This window comes from Pieris brassicae, chromosome 7, assembly GCF_905147105.1.
Source record: "Pieris brassicae chromosome 7, ilPieBrab1.1, whole genome shotgun sequence".
Classification (NCBI taxonomy): Eukaryota; Metazoa; Arthropoda; class Insecta; order Lepidoptera; family Pieridae; genus Pieris; species Pieris brassicae.
The window spans coordinates 12212529-12233882 of NC_059671.1; the positions used below are offsets into that span (position 1 = coordinate 12212529).

The window sequence follows — 21354 nt, forward strand, 5'->3', positions numbered from 1 at the left end:
TGAGAGTTACACGCTGAAGCCACGAGGCCAACGCTGCTCAACAACAAAATTTAATACTAAGGATATTAAAGATAAGAAAAATACTTTGATTTGATTTCAAGCTTAAATCCATATAACAAATCAACCACCGTACTAAGTCCGTATATCATCACGAAAACATTAAATGCAACAAACTGCCAATGCCGATCGATCGGTCGTCAGAACCCAAGGTCTATCGAGTAGTGTAATTCGCCTTAGGCAAAGCTTTGATAAAAACTTGCTTTTTTATTTTTCTAAAACTTAATATTTTGCAGTTTGCCTTTGTTGGTGAAGAACGTTTGAAGAACAAAAAAGACGAAACCAAAGGAACAAAACAAAGCAATTAAAACATATGGAAAAAGTTAACAAAGGGAAATATTAAAATAAGGACACATGGGAAAGAAAAAGTACACATGAATCACAATAATTTTAGATCAGTTTCACATCAGTTAGTACGAAAGTTAGAGATACAATTGGAACGGCTTATTAATTTTCCATAACCTTTGCCTTTATGCCTCGTTATAGATGGATAAGGCTTAATAGGATATAGGAGTTACGAAAACTATAAATGGTATATGTATAGAGGATTTTCGCCTAAAGCCCCGTAATTAAGGGACAAGACCCTTTGCAGTAAAGACTGGTATTAGATATATTCCTTACAAAAGTTGTTATAAATTTGCTCCATTCGTTTATTTTCATGGTATGTATATAATATAAAAACACCATATAAACCACTATTTTGATTTTTTAACCTCACTTCTATGACTCGTTTTAGCACCTAACCTGGTGGCTCGGAGTTGAATTTCCGGTAAAGTAGATAGTAGGACCAATAGATTTTGAGTTACAAACATACAAGATACAAATTATTCCTTCCCAAATTGGAACGTATGGAAATAAATTTAAAATATACGGGATAAACAATGTGTCATCATACATTATCTCTATTGACAGAATTATCAAATGTCCTTCATGTTCATTCAAAAGGAAATAATAAGGAGAGCAATGGCAGTGAAGCGTTAATAATTAATGGTTATTGTAAAATCTTATAATATTTGAATACTATAAAGAGTATTATGGCCCTGTGTGGATGCGTTAAGCTAGAAACAGAGAAGAGTAGAAACCCTTAGAGGAGCCATATGTCCAAGGACAAGCTGATTATTAGTATTTATTTTTAATTTTAGTGTTAATTTTTTAGTCTTTCACATTTTTATGTACTTAGTATAAGTAATTACAGCAATAAAGGCTTTTATTATTATATAGAGTAGAACTAATTATTTCTTAATTGTCTAAATTTTTTTTCGAAAACCTTTGACTCATATGCCTTTTGCAGATCCGTTAACGCCTTATGCTCCAATTGAGAAACGAAAATATATTTATCTTTAATGAAACTAAGCATTACGAATTTCTACGTTGGAACACAAATCAATTGTAATCATCGGTTGCTCCGGTGCCAGTTCTTTTTGCCCGCTCTACGCCCTTGACTTACGAACTGGTAGTAAATGTAAATTTAGAATCAATTTAACATCTTGTCTGTTGACGTTCATAAGTGTACTTGGTTACCAATATGAATTAAGTTATTTTGAGTTTGAGTTATATGGAGTATGGAAGCAATTGACAATACTGACAATAGGAGACGTTTGTGACAAGCTTAAATATATACTCTTACGGATTTTTTTATATCTCTTATCATTTATATTATTAGTGTTTGAATACTCTAATAATTACTTATATGGTACTCCATTGAATGTAAATTTCATGGCTCTGGTTAGCTCTACTCCTTCTTTAGTTCTCATGTTACACACATGTATATGCTTTTTATGTGAAGAAATTTCGTTCTTATTCGTTAATACAAAAAAATTACATCTCAGATTTAATGGATAAGATTGCGTCGTTAAAATATGCTGACTGCTACTTGAAACATTTCTGTTAATTCAGTGTACGGAATATTTAGTAAAAAAAAAATTATAACTTACGCCCTGGGTTAACATTATAAGGTATTTTATAACCGTTTAGTTTCTCACATAATTTTGTCTTTTGTGGAATGTCCTTAAAGATTCTGTGTATACAGCATCTTAACATTCTTCTTTCAAACTTTTAATCCAAAATATTATTATATTTTTTATTGCAAGAAGGACGGGACGCCCCAAAAGGGCAGTCATAGCTGCCCATGGACACCCATAGTTGGTGAGTTGCCGGCCTTTGTGGGAGGAGTATACTCAAAATATTTAATTAACACGAGATCAACCCTGACAACTCTACACTTTGTAGAATGTGAATTATGCGAATGGAGCCGATCAGTAAATTTAGTAAAGGGGAAGAAGCTGGTATGGTGAAAACAGCACTGCCTGCTAGGCTAAACGCATTAATACATTTATAAATAACTGAACCTCCACATAGGTTCAAGAACATGTATTCACAGATATTCCTTAATATTTCCCAACTGAAATATAATCTGTGGTATTCGGAAGTTTATTACACCCCAAGGAAAAGGAAATGAGAGCATGACATGGCTCAATCTGTGTCAGTTTTAGCCTTTCGAGCTTTGCGACATCATTTATCTTCGTACGTGATTTCTTTCAACTGTCAGATAGTAAAGCACAGAAAAATGATTGCGAGAAGTTAGATTTGCAGAATCTTTTAACACGGAAAGACCAAACTATGTTAATTGCAAGTCTCAAACGATCGCGCAGTATAATTAGTATATTATATATAGTAAATGTATAGTATTATAAGGTGATAAATTACTGCAAACAAAACGACCGAAATATGATATAACAGAAACGTCTACTGGTTCTTTTTCTATCATCTTTCGGACTAAAATCTCAAAGGAACTTAGAGAGACAACGTGTACAAAAGTTTAGAAATGAATACTTTTTTTATAGAACTAGTCATTAAATATCAGAAGGCTCGCAAATCTTTCTTAAAAGCATTCTGAAATTGATATGCTCTTTTACTGGTGGACGCTAAATCGAATTGTTTCTGAATAATTCAATAGGGTGTATTGCTTACTATTTTCTTCAATGTTAAAAAAACAACTAACAAATTTGGTTTGATCGCCTCCAGGGGTTTTGGTTGATGTAATTTTAAAATAACACATTTCACATCCAAACACAGCTTGATTTACAATCAATTGATTATTTTACGATTAACTTGGTAAGCCAGATTCCATGTCGACGTAATAGTTACAATACAGATTGTTATAAGTTTTCTTATCCCCACGCAAACAAGGGACGACGCGAGCAACAGGTCCCACATTAAAACTTGTTTTATCATATTTAATGGCATTTACTTGTACTACACGTTTGATACGATAATAATATTATTTAGGTTATAGAACTTTTGTATTTTCTTTTTAATATATATAACATACGATTTTATATAAATAAACGTTACAGAAAATATTTATATAGACTAAAATAAAGAGCACCACACAATCCTTGGTCTTGGACTCAGATTTTTTGTATGTGATTCCAGATCTTTACCTCCTTAATGCGATCAGAAGTCTGTGCCTGACACGACATTTTTCTATCTAAGACATGCTGGTACCCCACAATGTTTTCCTTCACCGTACGAGCGAGTGTTAAATGCGTAAGAATGTCCATTGGTGCACGCACAGCTGAGATGGTTCGACAAGCTCTACTCCGTAGAATTAGAATTAAATTAATTATTATAGTGTCTTTTAAATGTACCCGTTTTGCAAATTAGCTTTTAGTTCAAATGATACGATCTTTTACGTATTGCGGTTTAGCGTATAATTAAAGATAAATATAGTCCATGAAGTTAGATTTCTTTTTTAGCGGTCTAGTTTTTGTATGGCCCCTTTTAATTTAAAAGCCTCCTCCATATTTTTCCATATCTCTTTGTCTTGACCAACATTCATCAAGTTTTTCCCTGCAATTAGTTTTTTTTTTAATTATACTTAAAGAATGTAGACTAACCACTTGTTGTATTGATAAATTAATAAAGTCCATTAAAATCAATCATAATCTGAACGTATCTCACTCTCCGAGAGCCAAATTTTACTATATATACTAACATTTATATTACTGTATTTCTGTCGCTGTGAAATTAATGCTTTTTTGTCAAAAAATTATACTATATAATAATATTTATTAAAGGATGAAGGATATGCCCGACACAATTTGATAATAATTTTGTCATGAGTTCCATCAACCTTAAAGTTCAAAGATCTCTGAAGAAGAATTCTTACAATTTTATCGTTAACACAAGTAAAGCGTTTAATGTAATAAACTTTTTGTTTTTTGAATTCAGTGCAGGTAGATTACATCGGGAAATATATATATATATATAAGTTTTTAATTCTACGTAATAACTTGCCAAATTTTAGTATCACCGCTTCTCTAACTTTCCGAATTACGCAACCAACAAAACTTCAACTTACACTCCGTTTAGCTCACCTTTTCGGTAACAGAAAGGCCTTCAAACTCTTCAGCGGCAACGCAGTCACCTTTCAACCAATTCGCAAACCGGCCTAACTCACCCAACATATTTATTGGTGTCAAAGAGAATGCCATGATTAATACGTTCAAAAATTCAAATTGCAATACTCAAATCTTATTAAGTTCCTCGACAACAAAACACTATTTTTCTGTTATCTCTAAGAGACATAACAACAAAGCGTTCACCTAACACGCGCGATCTTTTTGCCGCATTTCGGGGAAGCCTTTCGCCGGGAAAGGTAAAGACAGGACTGCTCAAAATAGACTACCGCTTTAGTAGCCTTAAAACAGCGTAGATGTCGCTTTATTTCTGAAGTGTGGAATTGAGTTTCGAATGTCAAAGGTCGATAGCGCATGCGCGCGAATAACTCCGTTTTTTCAATTGAATGTTTTAACAAACCAGAAGTTAATATGCGATTTTAAATATATGATTTAAAAAAAAGCAATATAAAACTCAACCTCAATAATTTGAAACATCTCTGGATTTTATAAAAGATTTTTTCGAAAACTTGAAATTAGTAGTTTTATGGAAGATAAATAAATATTTTTTTATCTACCCATATCAAAATAATGTTTCTGTTTTATTCAATTTGATGACACCAAGTCTGCTCAGCAAACACAACATGCAAATTACACATGAATATCTTTACGAATATGTATACATACATGTAACACATATTTTATAGTATACTTTTGTTATAATTGAAGTCCTCTTATTAAGTTATTAATTAGAATACTGTAATCTTAAACACAATATATTATTTAATTCTATGTAACAGTTTATCTTATGACACACCTAATTGTGTGAAAAAATAATAATAACAATATTAAACAAATTAGTCACCCTTGCATTTCTGTTGTATACTTGCTACATATGGAATAATTATCTTTTATGAAATCTAATAGGAATATTATTTAATGAAACTACACCAGAAAATTTGTTATTGCAATATAACTGTAAAAATATATTCCAAAAATTTTATTTGATGAAAATAAGGTCACAGATATTGCAAATTCTTGATTATTTTTTGTTAATTTGGATGGAAATAGATGATGGATAAGGAAACCAAAAGCGGGTAATGACAATTGTACAAATACAAACATTTTTACTTAAAGATGAAACATACTAATTTTCCAGTTCCAGAACAAGGCCTATTATATATTAGCTTAACCTATTTAACCTAACTAGGTTATGCCACAAACCCTAGTACTGGATTGTTGCTGTGTTACCTTTAACGCTGGCAGCATTTTCACATTGTATTGCAATACTTATTAGTTCAGCGAAGAAAGCATTAGCAATGGGGTTACCAATACTATCTATGTAACGGTTGCCAAGTTAAATGTTGAATTAGAGCTTGTGCACTTGAACCCCACTGCCCAAGAGTCTCTGCTCCAAAGGGGACAAAATCTAAGTTGTAGGAAAGACTCTTATTTGAGCCGTTTATTTTTTTATTATAATCATAGTCATATAAGGCCATTTATAACATATACATGATATAATGATGGTAGTTAAAATACCATATAAATTTTGCAATGTTTTTTTCGAAATAAGAGGCTTAAAAATAAATTATAAATGTCACTTACCTTAGGTGTTTGAACAATATCCATCGTAGCTGTTTGTTTATTTGACACTTTTTATCAAAGTTTAATCGAAACGCCTACTAATATTATATCATTTTCACTAAATACTAATAAAACTATGAGCAGAAAAATATAAGAACACCTTTGTCAGTTGTATTTTAAGTCGTAAATAAAATGCAATTACACATCAACCACTCACACACATCAAAACGATAAAAAATAATTAGAAAATGTTGGTCATTAACAAAATTCTTGCTATGATATGGTACCTTCTGTAAATATAAATATTTTTTTGTAATTTATAATCGCATATGACAGATCATCTGTGATCACAGACTAGGACGAATTTTAAAATCACTATTGACCATAGATATCGGTATTTACTATTACATGAAACAAATGCACTTTTTTCAAACTTTTAATCATGTTTGAATGTTTATAATGCACATGCTTTGATGATTATGTCGCTTACCTAATTTATTTTCAAATTTTTACTTCGTACCCAGAAATTGACAACGCTCAAACGCCTAAACCAAAAACACTATCTCCAACAATCTGTAGGTGATTAGTACGTGTCGTCATGAAACAATAATTTGTTCTGAAAAGAACAGTTAATTGCGTTACCGTTAGGACAACTTTTTGCCGCGCCTCGATTTTATTGTCTACGCACCCTTCGCATCTTGGTACCACATGTTACCACTAGTGGCCAGGTAGGATAATTTTTGTATATAAATCTACAGTTTTTAAAAATTAAACACATTCCACATTCCATCTTCACCTCTTCTCAACGAATTATTAGGAAGTTTTATTTTAACCAAATAAGGACCAAACAACCTAAAGCAAAACTACCCTAAAAATCCATAAAAAGTCATAATTGAATTTTATCAACAAAAATTACCTGTTTGCCAATAACAATTCTCTATTATTGTTGTTTCCCATTAAATTATGTACTGGTGGTATCCCGAATTGAAGAGACACCATATGAAGGTCAGGAAACTGTTTAATAGAGCTCGGAACACAAGGTCATCCGCCGACTGGGACATGTACAAAGTCGCGAAAAGGTGATTCATAAAACTTCTTCGTTAAGACCAATAAAGCAATAGTGTTGGGGACACCTATGCACTCTGCACCAGTAATGAAAACAATAACCAGGCAACCCGAGCGAAATCATGCCTCTCTCTCCCCTTCTAAAAATGCTGGAGCGGCTGGGAGACCTGGAGATACGAAGTCAGGTGTCATAATCTAAATTCTTGCATTCAACATGCCTACAGCTCAGTCAAAACAACAGAATTATCATACCACAGTGTTGTATCTCACATTGGCAATTTTCTGAAATTAAACCAGTCAACACTTGGTGCATTTATTTACATTAAAGGCGGATTACAGGTTGTACCAACAATATGTAAAAACAACGAGCTATATATTTCATTGTGAGCAACACTACACGAGATATCGTCAGTAGAGGTTGCCCACAAGGTGGTGTCCTTTCTTTATTTATTATAGAACTTTACGCTAGCAATCTCAACACAATAGGGTATGCGAATGTCATACATATCGGAGAAGTTTGAAAATACAGCAAACTACTTTTTTGCCGTGTGATAGGATCATTAATCAACACATACTCAACAGAAAATACCATGTACAAATGAGAGAAGAGAAACATGATCAATCGATCCTGAATGAGCTGCGTATACCAATGGCTCGAAACAAAGGCTTGACTCTGGAGCTGGCATATTCTCTCTTACTGGCACTCTTACTTGGCATCTGGTACTGGAGTCTTACAAACCTGAAGTGAAATAAAGTTACCCTACAGCGGATAAAGGAACACAGTCGATCTCTCGGCAATGCCGATGCCGACGAACTTGCGAGGAGGGGCTCCGAAATGATGCCTGCTGGCCCGAATCCACTTAGGAAAGATCCTTTCCCTTCTCGCAAGTGTGAACCTGGACTCACCAAAGAACTGCAGAACTCCAACATCAACGGTGTTCGCGAAGCGCGGACTGTGGATAGTCAAAAATGGCTCTGCAAGCAGTTAACCCACAATCAACTGATCTCAAAACAATGATAGGCACAATTATGGGCCTTTGTCTCCTACATAAACATCTTTTGTCCTAAGCGCGACTGACAGCCTTATGTGCAGAGGCTGTTTCAGCGCAGAGGAATCAGGACCCACGTAGTCCTCAAATGCGAGGCTGTAGCTAAACGTGCAGAAATCCTCGGAACAGTGAAGTCGCTCCGTGAAGCCTGCGAAGTGCCCAGGAGGCTTCTGTGCTTTTGGAAGTACTTAGGCTGGTTTAGTTAGCCAGGACTTTACGCACAACGGAAACTAATTCCACAAACCAATAAGCAATATAAAAATTACAAGCGCACCACGACAAAAACAAGGAAACTTTTGCTTCGATTGTATTGACCGTACATGTGGTTAGACAAGAAATAGACAATCTAAAATGATAAACATAAATGTTTGTTTAAAATACATATTTTATTGTTTTATTTGCGAACATTCAATAAAAAGTGGAAAGATTTATTTTAACTTTTTGAAATGGTTACTTGAATTTTTTTTTAAATTCCCTTAAACAATCAATTTTGTATTACTTAACTTATTATTGTTGGAATATGGTATATATACTTAAAAAATATGGCTTTCTTTGTACGTTCTATAATATATTGACACTTAAAAGTTAAAACATATTATAACCCTTTAAGTATATTACCACAGAATAAATTTATATTAGGCTGGCAGAATGGCCGTTACTCTTCTTGTCAAGTAGTTGTCATGTTTTTGTCTAATGTAAATATAATGATAATTCGATACTACATAGTACTATATCTGTGGTCGCTACTTCTATGAATGCAGCTGGGTTTTGTGTCTTGACTGGTCTCGCACATATTTGCGGAAAAGTTTATATATACGTAGTGGCATAGAAATTTAAACAAATTATTGATTGTAATCGTCTAGGATACAATATATAATTGTAAGGGTTTCACGAACACCGATTAGAATGGCTGCAACAACAAACGACACAACAGAAGAACGCCGTCGTCGGGTAAGAGAAATTTAATAACAAATTATTCAGGTTTCTTTGATGTTAAGTGAATCATATTCATAATAGAAATTATCATACTTATCGATGTTACGCCATAATTTTGAGCCTTTTTTTGTTTAAACCGGTTGTTTAAAACAGTAATATATATTATCGTCTGAAAATTCTCGAGTGTTCTTAGGACATATTCTAGACTTAAGATTTTATAATGAGATTATGATATCACGTATCTTAGCATTGTTTTATTTATTCATTAGAAATAAAATATGTGTATTGTGGTGTTTACATTTACATATAAATTGCATTTTTATTATTATTAGGTTTTACTTGGACCCCTACCAGCTGGTTTCCTACGAGCGGATTCAGATGGACCGGCTGAATCTGTTGATGTAGATTACGAAGCTGCACTGGCTCTGCAGCAGCAGCTTTGTGGAGCTACAGTTAGTATTTTTTTATATTTATTGCTAATTTATAAGTATAACTTTCTTGTTTGTTACATTAGTGTGTATTTTGTAAAAATCAAAGCAGTAAAATATTTATAGATGCCACCAGCTGGACCTCCGCTGACTGCTCGTCTCAGTGTAACCATAGTACAAGCTAAGCTGGTAAAGAATTATGGTAAGTTTATTTTAATGAATTCATTCAAAATTATATTAAACATTATAAAAGGAATTGTTTATAGACAACATGTTTTATACATTTCCTTTGCATATTAGTCAATATTTAATTGTAAAATCATAATAACCAACGCACATTCAAAAGCACTACATCCTTTCCTCACATTTCTGCATCTGTTGCACTGCTCTTTTTAAAGACAAATGGGATCAGCCTATTTCATTTGACAACGATGAATTTACAATCCACATATAGGGACAGAAGTAAATAAAATCATCCCCTAGGGCTACAAACAATTTCTTTTACTGGGCTTTTAAACTGCTTTTGTTTACTATATAGAGTTATTGTTTGGTATATTTGAATACCTTTAATAATAATAATCCAGTGGTAATAAAACTCTGTATAAGTTGGTGATCAACCTTTTCTTTATTTCTTATAAGACTTGATGGTTTTCTAATGGTATTCCCCTTCTCCTTAAGAGTAGGTATTTATTAAGAACATAGAATGCAAATTATTTTAGTGTGCTATAACGAAAGCTGCAATTTGAATGAACAGGTTTATGGTTGAAAGTTTTAGATGTTGATTGCTGTCATAGACAATAAATCAACATAAATTAGCTACTTTCCAACAAATTATGTCAATTTTTATAATTTTTCTAGGTCTAACCCGCATGGACCCCTATGTTCGTTTGCGCGTCGGTCATTGCATATATGAGACACAGACAGACCCAAGTGGGGGTAAAACACCTAAATGGAACAAGATGATACATTGGTTAGTATATTTATTTATGAAATCAATATGTTTTTTAATAAAGGGAATTAGGCCTTAGAAATCATTAAGTTATTAAACCCATTTTGGTATTATTATAGAAAATATTTGATTACGTATTGGAATTATAAAAAGAACACTATCAAATTTGTGGGCAATCAGTATTGTAGTATCCTACAAATTAAAACAAAATTTACGTCATTATTATTAGTACTAATTACGAAATATGTTACGTTTTAAGTCACTACCAATGTGTTAAAGGGTTGAATGTCCTAGATATATTTACGTACTTAGCAATTTTAAAGAGTTTCAAATCGTCAATGTAGATTAGGTAATTAAAACTTCATTAAGATCTATTACATACTGCGTATTACAAGATAAACCGTACCGTTTGAGATGTTGAGTTTTTTCGAAACCTGTTTGTTATTGATAGGGGCCGTCCAAGTATTACGTAAGCAGATTTACTACAATTTATCCCGCCATATTTTTCAATTGATTTGTTTGTTATTCGCATGTTTAGAAACGGGATTTTTATTTTCGTTATTGACCTTAAATTATTTAAAACCAGAATGCTTTGTGCTACAACAGCGTTGACAAATTTTTCATGTGTTTGACAGTCGTATTTCTGTCGAACGGAAATGCTATATACATATTTAATTTGTTTATTATAAATTGCCTACACACATATATTTAACATTACGATATAGCGTTACACAGGACTAATAAGTAGTTTAAGTCTTACCTAATTTACTAAGATATTTAACATAAGAAAGTGTTAGAATTCTGTTATTACATCTTTAGGTAAAATTTAATTGACTCGAGTTGAGTTCGGTGGCTGTTGTTGTATGGATATGTTCAGATATATGTTAAATGAAACACTTTGTTTGAAGATAGGTAACAACTGGCTTCAAACATGAGCTTATAACTAAGATATCATTAGGGGTAGTGGGGTTGAACGCTGGACTAACACAAAACAAACTTGACTTATTTAAGAGTTCGTAAATCTAAGGGACACTTATGTTATTGGACATTATCGGAATCGAAAATGTTAAATTACAAATTATGAGTGTGGTAAAAACTAAAGGGCTCCTTTTGGCTTCAAGTGTGCGATGAGTGTTTACATTTTGTTTACGCTTCTAATTTTTATCTAAAATATATATGTAACTTTACTAATGTTAGGTTACATAACTCACGAAAGGTGAATTCTAATGTCAAGAAGACATTTACTTTTTATATACAAAGAATCATAGCTAAAAAAGTCTAAAGCACATTGCCAGCAGTTATCAGTTACCAACAGAAAGTGTCGAATAAGACTAACACTACTTTCAGCCTCTGTAAGGAGATGCTGTTCACACACACTATTCTTGTGCACTATATTTTCCATTTACCAGTGTAAAACACTTAAGACTAACGTAACACTAATTTACTAATTCGATTTATTTAAGTCAAAATTAATTGAAGTTTGAGATACGGTCGTCGCCCTAAGTGTCAGTTCTTAACCCTTTGAGATTCCCTCAAAAAGGTTGAGAAAACTATTTTTTTAGATAAGATCCCTTGATGTCATCTTAATTACTACTTTTCCTGTTTGTCATATCGTTCTCCGTCCTCTTATATGCATGATTTTCATATTTGTAATTTCTAATATGTACTCTTGACTTGATGGTCCTATGTCCCCCTATGGACCCTCTTTAGTCCTATACTGTACTATGACCTTAACCTTCCTTAAATTCTTATGATAATGAATAATTTTTAGTATCGAAAATTGAATTGCTTACTTAAGTATCTTAAATAATAGGTGTTGGGAAAGGAATTACTTGGGAATGATTAACGAAACATAATTGATTTTAAAACATATAATGAAGAACTGAAATTACAGAAAAAAAATGAATCTGAAACACTGATCCAGACTCTTATACGCAATAAAGTGCAAAACATTCTACAATAATAATATTGTTTGTATAGTATGAAATAAATTGAATATTATGGCTTGAATTGTTCGTTAACTAGTTTACCTCGAATTCTTTATAAATGAGAAATATTACATTTGCATGTTAACATTTCTTGGAAATACAGTCGAATAATTGTTGCATATTGCATGAGTATATTGCTAGAATGACCCAGATCATATGTTATATATATTTGTTTGGCACGTAAATGCATCGTATAAAATATATTAGCAAATAAAACATTCACACAGCTTTGCTTAATTACGTATTATTTTCTAAGTAACAGTAAGTAAAATATCTGTAATTAATAAATGTTTTTAGGGTGTCATTATATTTATTACTAGCTGACCCGGAAAACTTCGCATCGCCAGACAATGAAAGTTGTGTTACAGATTGAACTTAATTTATTGTTTTATGGAAGAAATTCAAAATAAATATTAAGTTCACATAATATTTGACAGATATATATGTCAATCGTTTTTCATTACTAATATTATTTTACTTTTAAAGAATCTAAATACCTTATTATCGAATACTGTGTATCGACGCGATGATGATCAAATGTTTGACAGTTACGAAACCCATTACCATGTTTTGAATTTTTTTGCTAATTTTCCAATGATTTTATTACTTATTCTGCTCTTCGGAGACAGCCGTCCAGCCGTCCTTGGGTTATACTTATATGTTTGATATATATTTTTTTGTTTCATGTATTATGATTGACTAAATAATTCGAGTTTGAAGATTCATAATTTCATACAACTATTTTATGTACAACAGAGATTGGTTTATGTTAATGTCATAGACAAGCAATTTAATCTGGCTTCTTTACGACAATGACGTGTTTGCATGACAGGTTACAAACCTTAATATTCATTGCTAGTTAAATTTTTAATATTTTACTGTTAACAAAATAAATCATCTTTATAGTCTAGGCCTCAGATTTCTATATACTCATTTGTCAATATGCAAGTAGGTGATCAGCCTCCTGTGCCTGACACACCGTCGACTTTTTGGGTCTAAGGCAAGCCGGTTTTCGCACACTGTTTTCTTCACCGTTTAAGCTAATGTTTAAAGCACATTGCACAGCAGGGGCTCGGACCTACAACCTTAGGGATGAGAGTCGCACGTTGAAGCCACTAGGCTAACACGGCTCACTGCTGTATTTATAGTTACAACATTTATTTCACGTTAAATCTTTTAATTCGTAACTTAAATGTCTTAAATATGCATACTTTATGGAAAATTATATATGGAGTATATCATTTCGTTTGTTGGTTGGTAAGTCAGCGCTCACCTTTGAAACGAGCTAATTTTAAAATAATTTTAGATTAAATAGATAGGTTTCATAAATACATTCGAAATGTTAGGTTTTTTTGATGATAGATTATATATAACGAAATATAGCGTTACGCTTTATTTATTTAAAAGTAATCTTACAACTACACATATACAAATTATTAAAGAAAACATCTAGACAATATACAAAGCCAAAATAGATTATATTGGTAATCAAAATATACGAAACGGAAAACATAAGTACATAATTAGAGAAAGAAAACTAAAATACTTTCCTCACAAAAGGTAGAAAATGTCAACATCTTCATTAATTTTATTGCTATTATTATAGCTTAACCCCGAAACATTAGCGAATTACATACAACAGATAATTCGTGTTCGTTGCACTTAGAATAATTGTGATATTATCGCATATGGGGCAGGGATTCCTAAAGAAATTAATGATAGTAATTAGGGGCTTTCTATCCGCCCATTAAGAATAGCATGCAAAAATAATAAAAAACTATAACGAAACGTAATTTTTAACAGTAAAAGCAAATAACTAAGCAAATCAAGTTCTTTCATATATAAAAAAAAAATTAAAAATACTCTTCGGTAACACTACTAAAATTATGTACGCACATGTCCTTTGCTAAGCTTAGACTATCGTGATGACTTATTACCACATAATACATGTTATTTATTCAGTTTTATTGTATTAATATTGGAACTTTTATTACAGGCTTCGGGTCTTATCAAAGACCTGTCGTAAACTGAGAAAATTTGTACGCTTAGAGGCCACGATAAAGACGATATTATCTTAATAGTTTTACCGTACAATAAAGTGTTTTATGTGGTCACAAAGATATGTAAATATATGAGATACAACAATGAACCCAGTGAAGAAATAATGCGTCATGTTTAATCCTACATGTGGGCTGTTAATCTTTAACAACTAATGCGTAATTCAATATACGTTAAATGCCACCTACTTAACATAATCAAAGTAGTGATAATTAAGAGATGTTATTATGGTCAGTCAGTCAGGTGGTACATAAACATTTCGTTTCAATTCTACAAGTTAAATTATTTCTAGTTTAAAAATCATTTCTATCAAAATATAATTCGCATATGTTATTATTTTTGCTCGATATTCATAATGGGCGTATAGATGGCTGTCGTTAATTTCTCTAAGAATTCCTCCACCGTATGCACGACTAGGTACAATTGTTCCAAGTGCCTCGAACGAACACGAATTAACTTAATGATTCACCCATGTTTCGGGTTTTATCTATCAATGACACTAATTATGAGGATATTGATATTTTCCTCCTCACCCGTGGACGTGGAAGAAATATTTGAAGAGTTTTTTTCTTTGAAAAATTAAGTATTTATTGTCGTTTGTTGAATGTTAAATTTCAATTTATTTCATATATATTGTTTGTCTATGTAATCTGTTTTCGGTTTGTACAGTGTCTAACTGTTTTATAATATGTATGTTAGCTGTAAGATTACTAATATATAAATATGTAGTAGTGTAATCATAAAAGTGACACTATAAGGATTGTTAGTTAAACCTTCCTCAATAAATTAAACCTTACCAATTTGTAAATACAGTCAACTCTGATAAGCTCAAGGGACCGCGATCCCATTTTCTCTTATAAAGGCTTCTCAATTATCCGATTTTCTAGCTTACAGAAGGTGTGTCTCACGTAGGTCTATAAAAATACGGCTAATATGAAGTAATTAGAAATAAAATACAATGTATAAACTATAGAAAATATCCGACGCATATTTAAATTTAAGAATAAGTCATAAATAGTAATTTCGTTCAACTTTCGCTTATAGAGGTATAGGCAAGTATGAATCTCACTTATAGAGGTTTTGGGAGGGTCTGAGTCTCACAGGAGACGCCCTTGCGCCTTGCCTGCAAACAGCCCGATCTGAAAAGTAAAGGCCCTAAAGGCCAAATCACCTACTCAGGTTTGACTATATATTAAAGATGTCTATCTTAGTCTGAGTAAACTATTCACTCGCTTTTTATATTTAAAACGAAGAATATATTATATGTAAAAATGACAAGAATACATAAAACCTAAACGTTTTTATATCTAATTATAATACAATTCTTGTAAATTCAGCCACTGCAACTAAATATACCCGTCTCACGTGTAATAATATTCCGGGTGCGCAAGACGCGCAACAATTGTCCTTCCCTACGTGAATTTGTACGCGCTCGTTGCACTGCTAGCAATCGCGACTTGAGAATAACGAACACTAAAAGATATATATTTCGGTTTCATGTTATTTATTTTCTTATACTGGTTATTTTCATGACATTGCTTAGGACAAATTCAGATTTATAGTTAAAGAAATAAAATTTTGTTTTCAGTCTTCTGCCTCCCGGTGTTAATTCCATTTACCTGGAAATCTTCGATGAGTGCTCTTTCACTATGGACGAACTGATTGCCTGGACTCACATACAGATACCCGCTGCTGTACTCAATGTATGTATCTACAATGAAACTCTTTTGTTTACGCCATTTTATACTATACAATCGGAGATCTCTAGGCGGAGTTACGTTCTTATACAAATTGTTTCATGGCTAAATACAGAACCTCTTAGAGAAAATTACTATTGTCGGCCAGGGCCGATGAATCAGGATTCATTCCCAAGGTTCAAAAACAGCAGAATTTTCTAAATTCCGTCTGCATAAACCAACCTAGGAGTTCAAGTACCTATCATTCGAATTCTTCGTGAATATAACAGAATAAGCACTACTTATCCAGAGCTTGATATCCGGTATCAGGCTGATCAATTTAAAACTAAGCGTTGTTAAGCGCCTATTTGTACCTAATCCTACTCCTACTGAAAAAAAAATATTTTTGGAAAAATTATATTCACCATATTTCTTGTATTTTAGAATAGATATATAATAGCTTGTGACATATGTAGGGTATAGGATGTGGTGAACTTTCATAAATACATAGTATTTCCGAACCAATACGCCTTAGGGTAACTTGATAAAGAGGGGATCGTTATTGTATCTTATTAAGCTCAGATTACATTTGATATTTTACTCACAATGTATATTTTTTACTGACAAGTATACTTATAAACTTTAACAAAAAATCTGTTCAAGTGAAATTAAGTTAATATTTACTACCAGTTTGCAAGTCAAAGGCGTAGAGCGGACAAGAAACTCTCCGCCACTCTTTTTAATCGCCAAGTTATGAGTATACAAATTGTTGCATAAATAAAAACTGGAGCATATCAATCCCAAGGAATAGGATCATTTCAATAATCGTCAAATTTATAAAAACTTTATTGATTTATTTACGTTTAACGACAGTTTTGAATTTATTCAGTGATATTCTGGCCACATGTTCAATACATATAAAGTCGACATGTGTAAAACACTGTAGGTCGACCCATTATTATATAAGTGTGGAAATAATATGCGAAATATGTTTAGGGTGAAACACACGAAGATTGGTATCCATTAAACGGCAAGCAAGGAGATGGAGTGGAGGGGATGGTCAATCTGGTATTAAGTTACTCTGTAAGTATACATAGTATTTTTTTTGCGTTGTGAGCGAAAGCTCACATACTTTAAGTAACAAAAAGCAAATTACGTGACTAAAAAACTTATTTTGTGAAATTGTATCACTAATATTGTTTAACTAAAGGCTCTGACTCTTGCCCTAAGTCTACTGAATTTAAAACTGGGTCCAAGAAAAATTCTAAGACGAACGAGACTCCAATTTATTAATTAGTTATAGGTTAAATATAGTATATATTTATTGTTAGGTTATACAGGTTACAAGGAGTTTAATTTTGCAGGTTGGCCCAGCAGCAGTACCAACGTTCCCGCCAGTTCTGGTGGTGCCATCCACGGGTATGGGCTATGCCACTATGCCAATGTACCCAGCAGGAACTCCCCATACCTACCCGCAACAGCAGCCGCAGCAACCCCAACAGCCACAACCCATTACGGAGGAAGAGCTTGCTCAGGTAGATTTGATTTGATTTTTAATGTACGCTAGATTTTTTATTATATTAAGCATAACCACTTCAATAGTGAAACTTCTGTATCGACATTGTAAAAAAATACCGTCACATTTTTCGATTACGCGTCACATTATTCCGTTACGCGCCATCTTTTTCTTGTTGATCCCTACCACGGTCCCTATGACCCTACAACGGTTGATTTGAAAAGATTCGAAGCCATTAATAACAAAAATATATAATAACGATAACAATGATAGTAATAATTCATTATATAAATTTTAACAAAGGCCTTGTATACTAAAGATGGACAAAGTGCCTTTCAAAGTATATTTCATCATTTTTCGAAAAATAAGGTTAAAGAAGTTTCACTTCTTACTAGTAGTGTATGAAACATTTATCAAACTACAACTTAATATTTAAAAGAAAAATGAATTGTTACTGCTGCTAAATATTTCCTCACAACTCCTTAATAAGGTGGAAAATGTTACCTCAATCCCATATTATTGGCGAAATACGCGGATAATTCCTGTTCGTACGAGGCACATGGGACAATTGTGAATATCTTTCGGATACCGAGGGCTATATTCTTGGTAGAAATAATTTTTCTTTGCTGAACACAGTGGTCAAATAGAATTATATTTTGCCTTTATATTTGTCAATTGTAATATACATCATTAGCTATTGCACCACACATAGGTAATATGTTTTCAAGAAATCTCTAACATCTTAACTGGTTCAGTGCCCTTGGGTCTTCAAACAAAGATATCTGTTTACATCTGTGTACACTGTCGTAATAGAGATTGGTAATATTTCCTTAACACTTGCCTTCGTTAAAACCCATCAAGTTATTTTCACCACTAATGATTACATATTCTTCTATTTCAGATCTACGAAATGTTCCCAAGCATCGACAAGGACGTGATAAAATCAGTGGCTGAAGTTAACCGCGGGAACAAAGAAGCGACAATTAACTCGTTACTTCAAATGTCAGAATAATCAATGTATGCCTTATAATCATGTTTAAGAATCATTAATATTAAACAGTAGAATTACCTGGATTCCTATATTTTATCCATAATTGTGAATTTTACCACATTGCGGAAAAAAGTCCCCTTCGTATGTGTGTATAAAGGGAGGAAAATCACGAATTAATTCAATTTTCAAAAGGATAACTGACGATTTTGTAAATTGACTGAAATTACGGATTAATCACAGAGTTAATTAATATACATTTAAATGTATAATTAGATATACACAGATAACAAAAACCGTGTGAAATGGTGACATACTACTTAAAGTAGAGAATTTTGGCCAAAGACCTTGCATCCAGGTCATGTAGATATTTAAAAAAACGAAGAGAATCCATGAAATTCTAATTTCAAACTCTTATATCTCAGTTGATAGATAATCCTGAGTTCATAACCCTTTAAAGGTGAACTACCCCAGGCAGATTCCGAAACTATATTATTATTTTTTAATTAAAAAAAAATATACTACTATGTTTATATTCACAAGGTTTTTGTTATTACCATTAAATGCCTTATTCGCAAAGATAGCTTTTCCGTTAGGTCGTAGTCGAAAATCGCTAGCAAATTTGTATTTTTTACGTGCTCATTTATCAAGTAGTTTTAATTTGTATAAGATTTTTTAAATAAAATTTCATATGCCATTATAGCCTTATAAATAAAGTTATTTATTAGCACTATGCACCCTGCACTTTACGTATCCGTGACGGCCCAAGCCGAGGTTCGAGTCTCACAGGAGACTCGAGAAAAACGCCCAGTCCAGCTTATAGCCAAGCCATACGCTTGCCAAAACAGCCCGAGCTGAGCTGTAAAGGCTAACAGATTTCCAAAAAAAAACATCGGCTCTGGTCAAGCATGAACCTCCAGCCGAGCAATACTGTGCTTTTTGCTTTCAGTGGTTAATTCCTATGGCTTGGAGATGCTGCTCATCCAGCCTAAACAAAAAAATCTACTTAAGTTTAGTTGGAGGAAATAATATAATTACGAAAAGCTATATAATTTTTTTTAGTTTATTATTGTTTATTAGATATCTAACGGCAAACAAGTTACACTGTTTTTATATGTTTATTAGATTGGTAATATGGCAAGCTGAATATGTGCCAAATGATTTGCCACGCTTTATTTGTATTATACCTGTTATATTTCTTTATAATTAAATATAAATGATTTATGAAGTATTGAGTATTTTAATTTTCTCCCCAGTATCAGCTCTTTTCGCTTGACTAGTATTCAACGAAGAGATTCGAATCGTCGATTACCAGTCAGTATCCGTGCGGCCTGATACCTTGGCGTTGCGTAGAGATGAGAGGTCTCTCTGCATCTTTTACTTCTTTTACCATGGAGTCTGGAGTGTTCAGAGTTGTTCGGACCAATAACTGCAGCTGAGTTTCATCATTGGACGTCGAGGCAGAATACAAAATACTATCCGTATCATCTCGACGTCCGTTGGTCCACAACTGAGCATTTACTTAAGAGAGTCTTTGCCGCGCACCAGTACTATGTGGAACCAGCTGACCTCTGAAGTATTTACGAACCAATTCGACTAAGAGTCCTTCAAGAAAAGAGCGTACCAATTCTTTAAAGGCCAGCAACGCACTTTCGAGCCATCTGGCAATGTGAGTGTCCATGAGCTGCGATATCACTTAACATTTGGTGAGCCTCCAGCCCGTTTGCCTCCTGTTACATGAAACAATGTTGACTAAGGATATTCTTAATGTTTGTTGCCAGGGTAACTAAGCTTTGTCCATCTTTAGTATACAATTGAAAAAAAAATCTAGCCAAAATGATATATTTGCCGTTGCGATATCTACTGCAGCGCCATCTGACAGGCTGATTTGTGAATCTAAACATCTATGCATAAAAAGCCTTTTTATGCATTTGGGTAAATGCATAAAAAAACTCATTCAAATCGGTCCAGCCCTTTAAGTTAAGTGACATACACACGTACAGTAGAATTATATATATATATAAAGATAGTGTAGAAGTAAACATTTTAAAGCAGTACCTTGGACAGGTTAAACATTACCATATTATAAAATAATATATAATAAATATAAATAGCCTATGTTACTCCGCGAATAATGTAACATTCTAGTGGAGAAAGAATTCCTGAAAAACGGTCCAGTAGTTTTTGAACTTATTTACAGACAATTAATTTCTCCCTTCCGTAGACGACAAGTTGTGTTTAATACGAGTAGAAGAGAGAAGAGTTGAATCAGATTTCTGTGACTTTAAATTAATCCTGCCATCGATATGTATTTATTTGTAGAATATCTTCGCAAACTTTTAATAAAAATATAGCAGGAATAATGGTCGTGGGCAACGCCAAATATTATTATAAACATTTTGACTACACTTTCATTTTGGATATCTATACTGAAATTTAATGATAAAATATCTGTTATTCGTTAATTTTTAAATAAATGTGTGAATATTTTAATTCAGTTTATTAAATATGCGTAAAAGTTTTGTGTAACCCAACATAACAAAATATTGTGTAGGTCAAAACTTTTTGACAACTAATCATTATTGACACATAAAAACTGAAGTGATTCCAATATAAGATAAAAAATACTTTGTTTATCATAAAATGTGACACAGAATTAA

At 32.7% G+C, this 21354-nt stretch overlaps 2 protein-coding genes across 4 annotated transcripts in view; one reads left to right on the forward strand and one right to left on the reverse strand.

The window, feature by feature from the left end:
- The window catches only part of LOC123712018 (myotubularin-related protein 8), a 49109-nt gene extending 42764 nt beyond the window's left edge, over nucleotides 1–6345 (reverse strand). For both annotated transcript variants that reach the window (XM_045664924.1, XM_045664923.1), the window contains exon 1: nucleotides 6063–6345. In XM_045664924.1, the coding sequence (XP_045520880.1) occupies nucleotides 6063–6086 (24 nt within the window). In that variant the 5' untranslated portion in view covers nucleotides 6087–6345. The remainder of the gene's footprint in view (nucleotides 1–6062) is intronic.
- A 2540-nt stretch (nucleotides 6346–8885) lies between these two features.
- On the forward strand, nucleotides 8886–19925 carry LOC123712154 (toll-interacting protein-like). Of its 2 annotated transcripts, XM_045665132.1 has the most exons (8): nucleotides 8886–9106; nucleotides 9424–9543; nucleotides 9646–9721; nucleotides 10378–10489; nucleotides 16103–16217; nucleotides 17187–17273; nucleotides 17555–17725; nucleotides 18608–19925. In XM_045665132.1, exons 1-8 carry the CDS (start codon nucleotides 9062–9064, stop codon nucleotides 18716–18718), a joined length of 837 nt encoding a protein of 278 aa, XP_045521088.1. In that variant the 5' UTR covers nucleotides 8886–9061; the 3' UTR covers nucleotides 18719–19925. The 2 variants fall into 2 exon arrangements, with proteins under 2 accessions (XP_045521088.1, XP_045521089.1); XM_045665133.1 differs by lacking the exon at nucleotides 8886–9106 and having other exon boundaries at nucleotides 9423–9543; nucleotides 9632–9721.
- The last annotated feature ends 1429 nt before the right edge of the window (nucleotides 19926–21354 follow it).

What these genes read in the sequence shown, in the direction of transcription:
- LOC123712154 (XM_045665132.1), top strand. Translation starts at nt 9,062, where the DNA reads ATGGCTGCAACAACAAACGACACAACAGAAGAACGCCGTCGTCGG. An exon ending in AGCAGCTTTGTGGAGCTACA is followed by an intron (nt 9,544 to 9,645) that starts GTTAGTATTTTT and finishes AAATATTTATAG; the next exon opens with ATGCCACCAGCTGGACCTCC. An exon ending in TAAGCTGGTAAAGAATTATG is followed by an intron (nt 9,722 to 10,377) that starts GTAAGTTTATTT and finishes TAATTTTTCTAG; the next exon opens with GTCTAACCCGCATGGACCCC.